Source organism: Acanthaster planci, linkage group LG16 (assembly GCF_054643075.1).
Source record: "Acanthaster planci isolate LZ-2023a linkage group LG16, COTS_SCS, whole genome shotgun sequence".
In the NCBI taxonomy this organism is placed as follows: domain Eukaryota; kingdom Metazoa; phylum Echinodermata; class Asteroidea; order Valvatida; family Acanthasteridae; genus Acanthaster; species Acanthaster planci.
The window spans coordinates 1694154-1710580 of record NC_141792.1 but is presented as its reverse complement, the minus strand read 5'-3'; the positions used below and the strand labels follow the sequence as shown (position 1 = coordinate 1710580).

The 16427-nt window shown below is 41.2% G+C and overlaps 1 protein-coding gene across 6 annotated transcripts in view; it reads right to left on the bottom strand.

Moving 5' to 3' along the window:
- Positions 1–16427, bottom strand: part of LOC110976484 (endothelin-converting enzyme homolog) — a 62749-nt gene that overhangs the window by 19928 nt on the left and 26394 nt on the right. For all 6 annotated transcript variants that reach the window (XM_022229773.2, XM_022229776.2, XM_022229777.2 and 3 more), the window contains 2 exons: positions 8152–8343; positions 6183–6369 (listed from right to left, as the gene is read on the bottom strand). In XM_022229773.2, the coding sequence (XP_022085465.1) occupies positions 6183–6369; positions 8152–8343 (379 nt within the window). The remainder of the gene's footprint in view (positions 1–6182; positions 6370–8151; positions 8344–16427) is intronic.

The following is a 16427-nucleotide window of genomic DNA, read 5'->3' as shown; positions in this document are numbered from 1 at the left end:
AATTACTCTGGCAATTAACCTTTCGTGATTGCGTGGTCTAGGTCCAGAGGTATGATCAGGCCTCCGCGGGTGGGAGATATTTTGCGAGGCTCAGGAAATGACGAGGAGCTTACGAGCAAAAAGGAAGAGAGTAAAAGTGTAAAGAAACTGATCAGCATTTAGATAACAAAGCTTTGACATATATGGGTATACGTTTCATCGGAGGGGATACCAACTCACCTTCAAACCGAGAACTGTTGATTATCTCTTGGGCCAAACGCCACAAGAAACATGACGAGACAAAGTTATCCGGCTTTTGGGATTGCCTTTCTCTTCAGCCACATTCTGCATTTGCATGTACACACATTTAAAAATGACCCATTGCTAAAAGCAGGCAAGGGGCCATGTGCATGTTTGAAGAAGCCATGAAATGGCAGTACCACATAAGTGATAAAGCAGTAAGCAGTAAAGTTCTTTGCACGTGTCCAGTTAATTAATAAATCTAACACATTGGGCACATTTCCTCCCCAATTCTGTGGGGAGCAGTCTTGCGAAAAAAGGGCCCTCCAAAAAACATCCTAAGCACGCTTTTAACACAAACTGGGTACATGCTTCCCCCAAATTGGTCCGCACACTTTTTGCCCTCTATACACCATATGTACATGTACCTATGTCATGTCAGTAGACACAATATATAGGTATTTCTACCATTTGAAAATGGCGGAAAAATAATAACCTCTACATGTACAATGTACATGTACCTAAACATGTGGTGTTTTGGCACAGTATGTAAAGGCTGTCATATGAAGCAAGATATGAGACGGAGAGAACCCCCCCTTGCTTTGTGTTGGTCATTGTCTCACTGGAATCCGAGGAACTCTTTTCAGACATTTAGGGGGATGTGTTTATAGTAACAACAGTCTACAGTGTGCATAGCGATTGGATATGTTGGGGGGTGCCCCTCGGTCTCATTTCTTGCTGGGTATGAAGGCTGTAATGACTTGGAAAACATAGATTAAAATGATAAAGTTACAAACCAAATTGTAGAATCCCACAAGAGCAGTATCTGCATTTCCAATTAATCAAATACTCATTCATTGACGGCATACAGCAAACCGGTGAAATCTTTTAACTTGTGATACTAACTGCAGTGAAAAACTCTGATATCAATCAAATATCGAAATAATCAGATATTCTACTCAGCCCTTAGCGTGTATAATACCGACACACGGGCAAGCGTCAAGTTGGTGTATGGTGGGCATTAATCTGGGCCCATCCACGTCTCTCGCCTTGTTCAAACACCATTTGCCATATTTATGTCCTCTTCAGCCTCAGACGTAATGGCACATTAAGCCCTCGTACGCGCAGTACATTTCACAAATTTAATGAATCACCATATAACCCACTCAAGAAACACTTACTTTTATTCCTTTTTTTTTCTAAGTACACAGGCTATCCTTTTCTTCTCTGATTCTTTTAAATATTGATTTAGTTCACCGCAAAGCTCTCAGGACACCTAGTCGGCAAATGGTCGGATTTTCCAAGTTTTATGACAGGTCTTGGCTTGAGCATTACAATTACTTTTTTATACCTTTAATCTCATTTACATGTTAAGGACGATTTATGCCTTTATGTAACAGGGATTGAATTTACTTATTGATGGTGTTTAATTTTGCGGGCCATTAAACGCACTTTCCTTTCTCCCATGTGGGGGCAGGAAACAGGAGATGGACAGTGGGGGCGGAAACAAAGTTACAGAATGTAAGGCGGGGGTGGAAGACTTCTGTCGAATTAAACATTCAAAACGTTGTTATCATTATTGGTTTATTTCCACTTGTTTCACAAAAAACTTTTACAAATATAAAAATGTTGATAAAATTACACAGTCGAGTAGGATAAAGCACATCGGGTAAAATTTTGTTGATAAGGAAATGGTCCCCTCTGTACTAAATTTTTAGAAAATGCTCTTGATTATCAGCGAGTTTTACTGTGTCCTGGGGGCTCGGGTTCCAAATGGTTGAGTACCCGTCCATTGTTTCAGACATACTGGCAGTCCGTCTCTCGTTGCTCAAATATGCCCAACATTGAGTAAGAATTGAGACATGAGATTTGGTGAGAAAAAAAGAGCAATTGCAGGACAGTGTGTGAGTTTTCCACCTTTTTAGCTTTTAACAGATGATTGGCTGTTTACCTTGTGCATCAACTGCCAATTATATGGGTCACTATTGAGCAGAAACTCACGTGCAAATGTCTTCACTGGTTTGTAATGTATATTTTTTTAATCTTTGAATTTCTTATTTGATTTCATTTTTGAGCATGAGGAATCACATTTGGTAAGTCAAATGTGAGAATAACCTGGAATGCACGAGTTTCATGCTTAATGCATGAGAATTGGTGGCCCTGTCATAAACTCTTAACATGACTGTATACCTTACTCGCAGGGACCATTACAATCTTAAAAAAAAGAGGAAAAAGTCCCCATTTAAGCTGATTGCACTCATGCAATCTCCAACTGAGATGCTCCAGTTCACTCCATGAAGTCATATATTTCTTTCAGCCACACCATCCCTGGGGAAAAGAACGGCAGAGGACCCTAGTTCATGTTTTAAACTTAGCTGAGCAAATAGCTAGATACCCACGAGGATTTTTGTTTTGCTTTGTTGGTTGCTTTTATTTTTGGGGGTTCTGGAAATGTCTAGACAAGCTGGAGACAGATTGAGAATTTAACAACTTGCCGATGGTGTTATTTCTGGCTGATGATCCAAATTTCGAAAAACGGCAGGATAAATTGGCCAGATATGACACAGTCAGTGCAACAAAAACATGCACTGACTGCTGAAAACTATCTTTATCATGCATGTGGGTAATTCCAGAAATAAGGGGTCCATTATTTTTTCGTGTCCTTGTCACGTCTGACATTTGATTTTGAAAGTTCAGAATGCATTTTCTAATTAACAAAAGTGATGAATTAATGCAAATTACCTGCCAAACAAATATCAATAGTTTGAAATCAATTCCGGTGATATTTCCATGTCAAATAACAAAGGTCAGATCCCCTCCTTCCTCCAAACAGGAACACAAAAATGTCACACTTTTGGACCCCTAAGTTCTGGAATTACCCATGCATGTACATGTACCAGTACATGTACATACATGTATATGCATGGTGCTTCTCACAACCTCAAATCAAAGTTTTGTGACACTCAAGGGTCCCCAAGAGGGCCAATATTTGTCGCAGTGCCAGCTCAGTACGGTGGTCAGAATATTTTTGCTTCCCAAAGATCTGCTGGACGCCATGTGTGTCAGCACAAACAAATGGGGGATAAATAAAGTGTGCCAAAACAACTCTTTGCAAGAAGTAACCTGATCGGGACATGGACCTGCTCTTTTCAAGGTAAAGCCAACAAGCCAACCAGACAACAGTATGGTACTTGGAATTGGTAATGATGCTTCTTAGACGTGCTTCCTCTACAGTGTGGAGGCTGTTCTTCTGTGCACATGTTGACATTTTTGCATTTATATGTGATGCATATTACTAGCAAAGTTTGAAGGCATTTTCTCAGCTAAGCCCTGTTCTTCTTTGCTTTTAAACAAAACAATGTTACAGTCTTCAAGCATTACAGCCCATGTGCCTACGTGTACTACATACTATCGTATTACTAGTATCAGAATCTGCCAAGAACTGGTGCACATCGACATGTACACGAACACGGTTGGTTGGTAACACCATGCCAAGGGAAAGGCGCTTGGTTATGGTTGGGTGTTTAAGGCAAAAAATGACCAAAGCAGAGAAAAACAAAAGCAGGAGACAAAACGAAATGCTTTCGTGGCACAAGTTTGTATGCATAGCATTTACCGTGCTTGTACAAATTTTGCACAGGTATGTATGTACCTGTATGCTGGATACTTTCAATGCAGTAAACCCGTCATGAATGCACTATACTTTAATATCATTTTAGCATCTTGAACAATGAAAGTCACAAGGCGGCATGCACCGGTGGAGTCAGGCCTGGGAACACACTTGGTGCCCCAATTCAATTACGAAGTGCTCTTGAATGAATAAATCAAATCATTTTTTTTTACTCGCTCTCCGGGCTGCAGGAGTAATACGCTCGCCAGCCATTCACGACTGCTAAATTTACCCAGGGTCTGGTGCAGAAGTCGTGGATATTTGATTAGCTTTTCTCCGCCAATTTCCTCCAGTGAAATTTGATTTTTTTTGGAGGGGGGGACGAAGTTAAGAAATTAAAATATGTGGCCCAACCTGACAAAATGAGCCAGGACAGAGCTTCTAATGAATCTATAGCAAGCCAGAGTCCTGACAATCCCTGTGCAAGGGATGTCAATGCGATTTGTCTCTTCTCTCACATAATGTACCCACCAGAGTGTTAGCCAGATAAGTGTCTGGGCGTCTTTGGGCACCCCATGGGTATATGTTCCCAGGGCCAGATTTTAAAGGGCTCCGTGGGCCCTGCTCAGCCATCAGCGCTAGCACCAATTTCAAGGTGGTGCGGTGCTGTCCTGCAGCCATGCATTTGATGTTAATGCTAGAAAACTTTGTGCTAGCTACATGCGTGCAAAACCCAATCCTGATCAGAATAAATGGGTTAATCTCAAAAACCAACACCGAGGGGGATATTTTGTCATTTAAGAAACCTTGAAATCCACCGGCGATACTCCCTCAAACTGCTTTTTCTCATAAATGTGACATACTTTCAAGCATAAAAAGCTTGCCGGAAAAGGAGTATCAATGTTTTGTGGCGCGCAATCAAGAAAGAAAATCCTGTGCTGCCTCACGGCAGTGCCTATACAGCGAGCTGTTACAACGCAACATGGAACATTCAACGGAGCTTCTGGAAAAGGGAGAAAGAGGAAATGAACTTTTCATTTTGCCCAGGTAATATCCGGTAAAAAGGTGAGTATATTTGAAAGTGCAAGGACATGTGCGGGTGTGAGCCTCAACTCCCACGATATGGATCTCCAGCATATGCACGACGTACAGTATGTCAAGGGACTGCTGGCTATGCATCATTAGTTTCAACGAGTGCATGAATACTGTATGACCCAATTGGGATTTGTGATTCAGTAGCTCTGAGGATTTCACTGATCTCCCCGACCAAATGCTTTACTTTACTTTTCAGTTTATAAAGGAAAACGGGGAAGCAGATGGAGAGAAAAGAAAAAAAAAAGGAGAGAAAACGAGGGATTAAGAGAAAAAATACCAAACTACATTACAGGTTTTATCAAAGGTGTACAGTACATGCATATTTTTGCCAACTGCACCACAACGAAGTGTGTACCAATTCAAGCACAGGGCCCAAAGATGAGTTCAGTTTTAATATCAAAATGGAAACTTGTGAACCGTACACTGTGAACTGCAGGGTTTTGAAAAGAAAAGGCACTGTATACGTGTACATAAGCTGTGGCCACAGGAGCCTCTGTAGAGCATATTGTGTGTGCATGCTGATTCATAGTTGTGTGTGACATGGAGTGCATGTACATATATTTTCATTTGAATGAGTACAAATTGGCAAGATGTACATGTGTAACATCTTCCAACAATTTATCATTAGGATATCCAACAACTAATAAGTTGCAGAGGGAATTAATTTGATGCCTTGAAACATTCCAACTGACATTTGCTAGGGTTAATGCACACCATCTGCTGTGATCTCCATGGATTTGTGAATCCATAAACGTAGACAAACTTGTGAATCACGTGTACGACAAACTGATGATGAATGTACTAAAATGCCGTCCCCATTCCAACTGCGCTGATCCCTCTCTGAGGTTGTTTACAAATGCCTGGCTACCTCATTGGGTTTGGCTTCAGAGTTCAGCTTCCGGTGTCGGACATGGCAGACCCCACATTTCTCCTCGCTTTGAAACCCTTAGTCACACAAAGCTTGATATCTTCTTTTAATTCCAAAAAATCAGAGCTGTACCTCTTGTGAAATGGAAGATAGAGCCACAGCCGCAGGTGCTACATGTATGTCTGACTCACTTGGCTATGGCTCAAACTTACACAAAACTAAATGGGAATTGGCTGTAGCCACTTACCATAAGCTCGATCATGCACAATTTCAGGCCCTAGCCAAGGAATTCGGACATACATGTAGCTATGTACAGTACTATGTACGCCAACTAAAACCTTACATGTATGCGTACCGTTACAATGCACAGGAATGAATCTGGTAACTAACCTTCTTGGCTCTCAATTGCATACAAGATGGCAAGGATGAGCACTAGAAGTAAGAGCACCACGCAGAGCACCACAAGTATCTTCTCCATTAACGTCCGCCCTCCAAATTTCCCGGCAGCTCCGCCCATCTCCCCTCGAACGTACTTGATGTTGTTGGAATTGGAGTTTTTGTAATGAACATCTGGCACCTGAACAAAAGCAGTGAAGCAAAGAATTACTTGTGTCCTCAGATGATACTTGGTAAAATCAATGTCCTCACTGCGCAGTAAAGTCCTCAGTCTGGGACGGGTCCTCAGATATGGTGTCTCAGCTGAAGCCCAACAAGGAGCAATCTCATAGGTGGAAATTTCCAGGATAACAGAAAAAAATTACAGTGAAAGATATTTCCACTGCATTTAAATATTTTCCATTCTAATAAATAAGGAACTCTGTGATACTTTCTGTTTAGGACAAATTTCACTTGTTATAAAATTTATGTTTAATATAAAGGAAAGCATTTGAATAAGAGTGCCATTGATAAAATGAAATTTTGCTTATGGTGTAAATAAAAAGCAAAACAAAAGTTGCAAAGACATGCACAGACCCCACTTCATCGTGTGTCCGGCAAAGCATGATTACACCATGAAAAAGTGTTCTCGGCAAAAGGATGTAAGAAACACAGTCTGTTATTTAGTAAAAATGGATAAAATTTATTACAAAATCAACACAGGCTGTACAAAAACCAACCTTTGAACAACTAAAACGATTTGGGAAGTAAAAAAAAATTTTGCAAAGAAATCTTTATATTTCCTTAAAATAAAAGTTACATAAATATGTCCTTTTACTGGGAAATTTTTTTTTTAGGTGATCGTGCTTCCCGGCAAAATGGCATGAGTGCTTACGCCCTTCATCCAGGCACGCGGCAACTTGTAATTGTGTTCATTTTTTTTAAAATGGCAATGGTACTTCCAAAATAAATTTGCACACCAAGGGTAGTGCAGACCATACTTACTGGGGAAAAACCTGTGTGATTACATTAAATTAAACTTGGCAGAACCACTAGCATGTCAGTGTTGTTATTTGGATAAATATTGGTCCATTTATAATAAAATGGCTTTCCTTTTCATGCCTTTTTTTCTGATGGACATGTACAGTATGTGCAATTCAACATAAATGTCTTCAACCAGAAAGTGCAGAATCAAACTGTCAGTAAAACAAATAAAGTTATTCAAACGACAAATACTGTAACAGGATTCAACGTCATTTGTCTTCCTGGCCCTTTTTCTAGCCATTTTTTTCTTGCATATGTCCAGCAAGATGACCCCTGAGATGGCTTCAATGAATTTAATTAAACAACTGAATCATGCATGTAGCCCAACGAGACTGATGAAAAACAGGCTGTTTGGTGCTTAGGAGCATGTCAGTGAGTTGGAAAAACCACAAGGAAGATCAGTCATGATGTCCATAAAGCATCGGAACAGGCTAACTGTACATCTACTCAAACATACGCAGCTCGGACTCTCCTTTCAAAATGAAACTTATCTCAGAATTGCAGATTTCAATCTGCCAGTCTAGTCTAATTTCTAAACCTAATTGAAATAACAGAAATGTGCATTTGGCCTTAACAATTTAATTTCAAAGGGGATGTTGAAACATGTCAAGGAGTAGTAAGCTTTCCTTCTCTGAAAAATGGTACAAACTCATTGTTGTTGACTGTTGTTGTTTCAATAATGGGGCAAATCGCTGAATTCCTCTAAAGCAAATCACATGTAATAAAAAGCACCAGCAAGCAACGAGTGACCTCTTCAACAACATTGCACCGGGGGCCAAATTATAAATACTGCCAGTTAATATTTGAGGTTTAAAATGGACAAGTGTTTACATGCACCAATTTCCTAAGCATACGCTGTACACGGTATAGGATTTCAATCATCCAAGAGTATTCACTCTTCCGTGTAAAATGCACTGACATCCGTCATCGGCCATCCTACCTTGGTGCAGTTGTTCTCCCCCATCGTGCTCCTGCCGAGATTGCCGCCGTTTCCCGCCCGCACCACTCCTGACAATGTCGGCTGGCTGCTGGGGGCTGCCGGCTGGCTGTTGGGCAAACCTGCAACTGTGGCCTGGTCATGATCCGAGAGCTCGTCACCCCCGCTCAAGGAAGACCGCTGGTACTTCACCATCTGCAGCCACGGCACGGCCACGCGGGATCCAGCCAATGGGTTTTTTTCCCCCAGAGAGACAGAGAGATCAAGAAAAAGGAAAAAGAAAAAAATGCAGTTTGAGGACATGGAGATTTAATAATAACCATGACACTTCTGTTTCGCGCCATCTCGTTCTTTTTGTACAAATTGGATTGTTTCTCTCTGGGGAAGGGGCAAAGTGAGGAATTCCTGGGGGGGTGGAGTTTAATAGGTGTATCAAAATTGAATGTTGGATGTGTCGGGGGGGGGGGGGGAATGGGATTTTTGCTGACAGTGTGTGAGCAGCTGCTCTGTAATGAATGCTGCCCTGGCCGGACTGGCATCGACGGGACAACTGTAGGGAAATTAGCTACCGAGCTGCCAGGAGAAATAATTTGTCCTCATAGTTAACTTGCCCGCAGAGTGACTATTGTTCCGGATGTGTAGTCCCCACAACTGTGGAGCTGAAATCAGTGGAATTTGAAGAGGAGGTCCAGACTTTGTTTTACTGATAAAATTTCATTTTGCTTCTCCCTGGACCCAAGACCTACATGTACACTTATGTTGATATGCCTGGTGATGGTGTATGTGTGTTCCCAAACAGTGGTTGCATTCTCCTCGCTTAATATTCCTTGAGTAAATATGCCTTCAATAAAAGGAAATGATTGATGCACAGACTACCGGTCCTCACTGGTGTGCTGCACATGGTGTAGACACAACTACACATACACAGACCTCTGAATCATGGATGAGGAATAGCCTTCATACATTTGCACCAGGTACTTGACAGGTGCGTAATACATGCATACAGGAACACAGTACATACACAGGGCTGTGCTCGAGGGGTGAGTTGGGGGGGGTAGAATGGAAATTCACAAACACCCAGCACTGGTAATGAAATACTGGATTGCTCAGGAATGGGGAAGATTGGGAGAATCTTATGCATCGACAGGTTAGATTTTTCTGGGGGGGTGGGAACCAAGAGGGTTAAAAAACAAAACAAAATCTGACTGTTTACTAGCAGATCCAAGGAAGGTCATGCTCCCTCTCCATTCCCCTAGTAAAATGTTTTGGTTGTTTTCGAAATACGATAGAAAGGCAATCCGTGGGGAACAAGACAATTCCATTCTACCTAAAGGCATGTGGGGAAAATGCCTCAAAGGCCGCCCCCCCAAGTCTTTCGTCTCTGGTCAGGGAGCGAATCAATTTCAAGCATGCGTGTCAATCTTTTTTTTCTTCTCTGCGAGAGCTGCAACAGTGCCCTCTATTGCTGCACTGCTCCAACATTTTTGCGAGCAGCTCGATCATTTACACAGGGCAATAGATCCTGATGAGATCGACGTTGAACAATATTAGCAGACCATGGATACGAAGTTGTTGTCAGCTTATAATCACAATAGAGCTCGTCGTGTGCCTGGCAGAAGGGCGTAAGCGCTTACGCCCTTCTGTTCTGCTGGGAAGCATGACCACTGTAAAAAAAAACGTTTCCTGGCAAAAGGATGTATGTATGCGACTGTTTTATTTTAATGAAATATAAAAGTTTCTTGGCCAAAAGTAAAAATGAAAAATTCCCAAATCCTTCAATAAGTTGCTCAAAGGTTGCTTTTTGTACAGCCCAGGTTGATTTTGTAGTAAATTATATCCGTGTTCACTAAATAAAGACAGTGCGTTTCTTACGCCCTTTTACCAGGAACATTTTTTCTGCTGTGATCATGTTTCCCCGGCAAGAGGCCGTAAGTGCACTTACACCCTTCTGCCAGGCACCCGACGAGCTAGTCTAATCCAGTGACTCAAAACGTGTGTCTGACATTGTCTGTAAAATCCAACCCTGGAGGAAAGAAACACAAAGCTGCGTCGCTGCATCAATTCTGGAACATCAGTCTGACTGGAGACAGACTACGGGGGGGGGGTGTAACTTTACATAGCTTCAACCCTTAGAAGGACAAAAAGAGGTTGTAAAAGAAATCCCCAAATTTGCCCCTGTATACAAATGTTTCAACATGTGCATGCCTATGGTGCAAAGGTCTGCAAATTTTCTGATCAAAATCTAACGTTTACAAATTTACATTTTGAGGAATTCAGATTTAATGGTAACTTCAACAATATTTTGCGTGAAATCAAAAAGCCACCACTGGCTTCATATATGAACGCTGATGGGGGAAAGGGCGCGCTTGAGAGTGGTCACAGGAAAAGCAGGGAGTTCCTTGAGAACTTCCAAAGACACGCACTGTTAGCAGACGAAAGCTGCCAATTCAAACAGAGGGGGGAAAAATGGAAAGAAAGCAGAGCTCTTCTCGCAAAGAGCAGCTCTGATTCAATTAGGAGACAGTCTCGACAAGCAGTTCCCCACCTCACAGGAGGGCAGAACACGAAGGAGCAAAATTACAAAGGACACCTACAAATTATTAGAAGAAAAATCACAGACATTCATATCTCCTCCCCCCCAAAAAACCCTTATTCCCTTCACACAAAAACTGAATCAATGCAAAACCGATTATTTTCATACCGTGCTGAAAATTCCGGTGGGGGGATTGGAGGGAAGCTACAGAAATCCAGAAAACACACTAGCATGAAATGGAATAAAATAATGTGCCCAGATACATTATCTTTCCAACCTTGCAGAAATTGCCTCGAGCCTGAATATTTTTAGCAGGAAATTCATGTATGGTAACATACAAAAGCTGATGGTACTCTGTACTATCCGAGACTCCCGGCACACATGTACATGCAAGTCTGCAATGTTTACTCTTTTCCCTGTTTTGGGACGTTTTCATCAACCCCTTTATAAAATGTAGACATTTTGGTCATTTGAGCATGTGTGCAAGGACATTATGGAAACCATTTACAGGCAACTTTTACTGCCATGTGAAGAGTTACACAGAATTACATGTATGTTCAGTACATGTGCATGTGATATGTTCGCATGTTAACCCCTTGACGACGGGAATTTCTTCCCAAAAGCCGACTTCAAGAATTCCAGCCTCGCTTGGCCACGAAGGCCACCCGCCAAACCAAAAATTCTCAGTTTGTGGCCCTGCGCGCTCTGCACGCTTTGAATTACACGGTAAAAAGGCTGATTGTTCGGTGGCATGCGGCTCTACTCACACTTCCACATTCCCGTTGCCTCTTTTCAAAGTGGGGACTATTGTGAAGCTGGTGATTATGATGCAAATTCGGTCTTTTCATTTCTGGGCTACACCTAAAGACCAATTACCATATATATACAAGAGCCAGGGTCTGCCTTCTTTCACCGTGTTCGCTCGAGCATGGGCCGAGAATAATAGCTGAAAAGCGGGCTGAGGATCTCAATTTTTACGGCGTGTCTAGCCGCCTCCCGGTGCGAAGGGGTTAATACACTAACATGTACACCCATATACATGTAATGACCAAATGTTCAAATCATCCTACCCTAAGTGTGAGTCAAAATTATGAGCAACAGAAACAAGCAAACAAATGACACAAACAACAAAAACAGAATAATATCAACAAGACAAACGTACGTTACATGAAATAATCTGATTTTTTTTTATGTGCCTGTCACATCTGACAGAAATGATTTCGCACGTTCAGCACATATCTAATTTTTCAAGAGTAAACAAGTTTTAAAAGTTTGAAATCAATCTTAATATTTCCACGGGTGCAGATATTTCCCACAGCAAATTACACAGGTCAGGCGAGACAGCGACACAAAAAAGGCTTTTGAACCCCAAATTTTACAAAATGATTCGTATGTGCGGAATGAATTTCACCAATATGGGCGAATCACAGTAGTTAACCTCCAAGAGTTTTATAAGAAAATTTATTTTGGTCCCTCCTCCTATCGAACTGACTTCTCTGCCATATTTGTATGGTCCTGCTTGGTGTCCTTCTTCCATGTTCAACCCATCATTTCTAAGGTGCCAGCAGGTAAGCATACTGTACACCCTATGTACATGTACATGGTTGGTGACGGAACGATCTATGGTAATATCATTCTCATGCGTGATAGACAACTACACAGCCTCGTAATGGAATTCAGAGTCTCTTGCCCAGGACTGGTCTTCTCGAGTTCACAGGAAATTTCTTAGGCTACCCTGGGCATTTTTTTCTGTTTGGATTTTCTTTATTAAATGACGAAATTACAACTTGTTTCTGGTTGTCTTAAGTTACATTTCACTAGCAGCTTTGTTAATATTTCTGCTGTGTATAGAACAAATTCTGTTACCTTTTTGTTTCTTGTACGTTTGTTCTGGGGGTAATTTTAGGCGGAGGAATTTCCACATGTACCGTATCAGAATTATGGAAATTACATCAGCTGCCACTGTGCATGTTGATTTAAAATTTAAACGTCAGTTCATAATCTTGGTGCGAAGGCAAAAATCAATCTAAATTTATAAGATCGTGGCATGGATGTGTAATTTCAATTTGTGCTGCAATGTACACAGATTTTTTCACACATTTCAGCTCACGCAAACTTTACAGTAAGTTTTTTGAGAACATATAATTTGTTTTGTTATCGCCATTTCTTACAAAGAACTAGCTGCGAAGGGTATGGCATTTCTAAAAATATACCAATGAACTGCCATAGCCTGTAATAGAGTCATTCCACGAAGTTCAGGCACAGTTTGTGACGGCGTCCCTTGTTACATCAGTGAAAATAAACATCTTTTTTCCCTGCATGTGGATTCTAAATTGACATTGTTCTAAATCTTGCTAGGTTCTTGTAGTGGTGTGCTTCATCTTTGCCGAATAATAATGACTTAATCTGTTGTAATGTCAAAATATTGGACAATAAAAGTTACCGATGTAACAAGGGACGCCGTCACAAACTGTGCCCAAACTTCGTGTTATGGTTATGGCAGTTCATTGGTATATTTTTAGAAAATTAAAACATATTGTTCTGGGTAGTATTGTTTTTCGCGGGAGTAATATCTTACATTCACATTTTTGAAATCCAACTGTAAAGAATCCCGAAAGCAAAAAGGCACATTTGGTGGGGAAAGAGGTGGAGGTAGAGAAAGGCAGGACCCACTGGGGTAGGCAAGACAGTACAGGGAATTACTGGAATGAAGAAGGGGGGAAATTCATGAGACCAGTTTGCGAGGCTAGAGTTCGCAATATATGAAGAAAAAATCAATCAAGTTTGCTGCGAAATTTGCCTGAGCTGATGAAATGCGGCGAACATTTTTGCACACTGCAGCACAGCTGTAAATTTATGTACATTAATTATGAACAAGTGCATGCCACACAAGTGGGTGTTACGAACTTGCCTGGAACTACGTACGGGCGGGTACCTGTGCATGCCAGCCTCATGCCAAACAGGCTCTGGTGGGCTTGCATAAAATGCGTAACTTGCACAGGTACAGTACATGTACACATACATGTATGCAGTGTACATACATGTACATTGTACATAATCCATTAACATGAACAGAAAGCTGAGCGTTGCACATGTACATGTATGTACATGCATGGGTATATGTGCTTGTGTACAAGACATATTGCAATTGAAAGTTGACCGGGAATGGACAATTCCTTTTCACACTTGTTCTCCTCCCTGGGAAGTCCTTTTCTTTTCACACGATGTGAGAACAATTTCCCATGATGGGAAAAACATTTTCACACTTTGATTTTCACACAAGTGGGAAAACAGTCTCGCACCTTTTCACACCAGTTAGGAAATATTTCCATGCTCCCTTTTTTTTTCTCTTCTTCTTCACATTTTTTATTTTTCCACTGAAGCAGAAAAACATTTTTACGCTATGAGAATTTGAAATGTGATTGAGAACCGCAATGCTTTCCACAAAATTTTCCCTTCCCAAATGTTCACAGTGTTAACTTTCAGTCGCACTGCAAATACTTTACAAAACCTGGTACTGCACACGTATATGTAACACATTGACAAATGTGTACGGGTACGCGATGGAGAGAGCACGAAACAATGTCAAATTGTACAACTGAAACAAAATAATCGCAATTGGAACCTGGAGATTATAAAATGGCGGATTTACACGTGCCACACATGCGGTGTCATCGGCTGCACCCACGGTAGTGTTTCTTGAATCCTGGCTGATTTCTATAAAATATTTGACTTTAATATGCTTGACCTTCTCCAGTGAGCTTCTCCCCTTTTTTTGACCTGAACCCGGTGACAAAACATAGCACGGGTGTTGTGATTGTTATAAAAAGAGCGCAATAAAGAAGTTTTCTTTTTAAATTCTTGTGCAGTTCTGGCAAATTTTTGTAACACAAACATTGCACATGTGCACTGTACACTCACAACCCTAGCTTTATAACAGCATATGCTTTAGTGCTACTGGCATATGAATGATAACAGTGACGATACATGCACCATACAAACATCCTTCAGACAGCTCCGGACCCACACAGTTGATTAAAAATGGCAGAAATAAATCTGTCTTCTATTCCCAGGCGACCCCCCTGCCGAATTTTTAATCATTAAACACAACCGTCTACAACCGGTCTGAATGTTTCGTGTCAAACGTCCATCTGCATCCACAACCCCCATGCACATGTACACATCTTTCTGGTGCTGAATTCATCGTCTAACACTTGGCAATGCTGCCCGATCATTCCCTCTGGATTTGTACTTCTCCTACGGTTCATCCAATCCCTCCCTAAATCAGATTTGATGACAAATACTCAGCACGCCTAGCACCATCAAGAAAAAACCAGCAAAAATTCTCCGGGCTACGAACCAATTTCTGGCATAGCTGGCTTTAAAACAACTCGGCCTATTCTCAAACATATAGATGTTCTGGAGGGCAGGGAAAAACAGGGTTACGAGTTCTGTAAAGACTTCTGCAGGATGCGAGCCACAATGTTGATTTCTCAGTCTAGTGTGTGCAGTCTGGTTCCATGACCTGAAAACGCTGAGGCATGTCTTAATACAACAAAGAACTCATTCAAACCCATTCACAACTCCTGCAGTTTTGAACCTCACACTATGCATTTTGTCTGTACGGGCCATTTTATAAATTTGGGGTCCAATTTTTGATAATGCGCGTTCAGCACACATTAATTAATTTTCTAGAGTTATGCAAATAACCTGCTCAATAAGTTTCAAAAGTTTGAAAGCAATTTTAATATTTCCATGGGTGCAGATATTTCCCACAGCAAATTACACAGGTCAGGTGTGACAGGCACACAAAAATGTCACACTTTTGAACCCCAAATTTTACAAAATGATTCGGATGCGTGGAACGAAGTTTCACCAATGCTGGCGATTCACAGCAGTTCCCCTCCAAGAGTTTGCAACGCATTAGCCAATCACAACGCGCAAAATCTGTCGACCCCTTCCAAACGCGCATTGGGTTGACTGATTTCATGTGTTGTGATTGGCCAACGCGTTGCAAACTCTTGGTGGCGCACTGTTGTGAATCGCCTGTATTGCAAACTGCAAATTGAATAAGTCATATTAGTTTGAGTTCAATGACCTACCCAGCAGATTCTATATGGGGAACGACAAAGCGTCAAAACCTTAATTGTTTCTGTGTGTTCAGTGTACATCCATTCTCAACTGGAAATCTCTTATGAACAACATCACTGTCTTTTAAATGACTGCAAGTGGTACGCTTTCTCGGGTGATTCAAAGCATGCACTTGAGAGAAAGAAAAGCGAAACATTTCTCAAAGATTATAAAATTTCAGAAGATGCTTCTGTGGAAGAACTGTTGCATACAGTAGCCTCCATGAAATATGAGTAATGTGACATGCAAAATAGTCATCCAAACACTGCGACCACCACCGATGGAACGTGTACAAATGCATCATCATCACAAGAGCTGGACTCAATAACTGTCAATTTTAAACTGTGGAGAGGCCAATAGCACAGTTCCATTTTGTATCTGTGAGTGCTCTGAAATATTCTTTACAGAATTTCCTCGAACATTTTCTCAGTACTTCCCGAGACAACAAACAGAAGTCTTTTAAGCCAATAAACTTCTCAAAAGCAAAATGTTCCTGACAATGCACGTTTCCGGTTAATGCTCTCTGATAGCAATGAACTGGAGCTCCCAGCTGAGTTTTAGCAATTTCTTTGCTGTCCATCTTTAATAATGGAATGAGTGCGCTAATGAGAAGTAC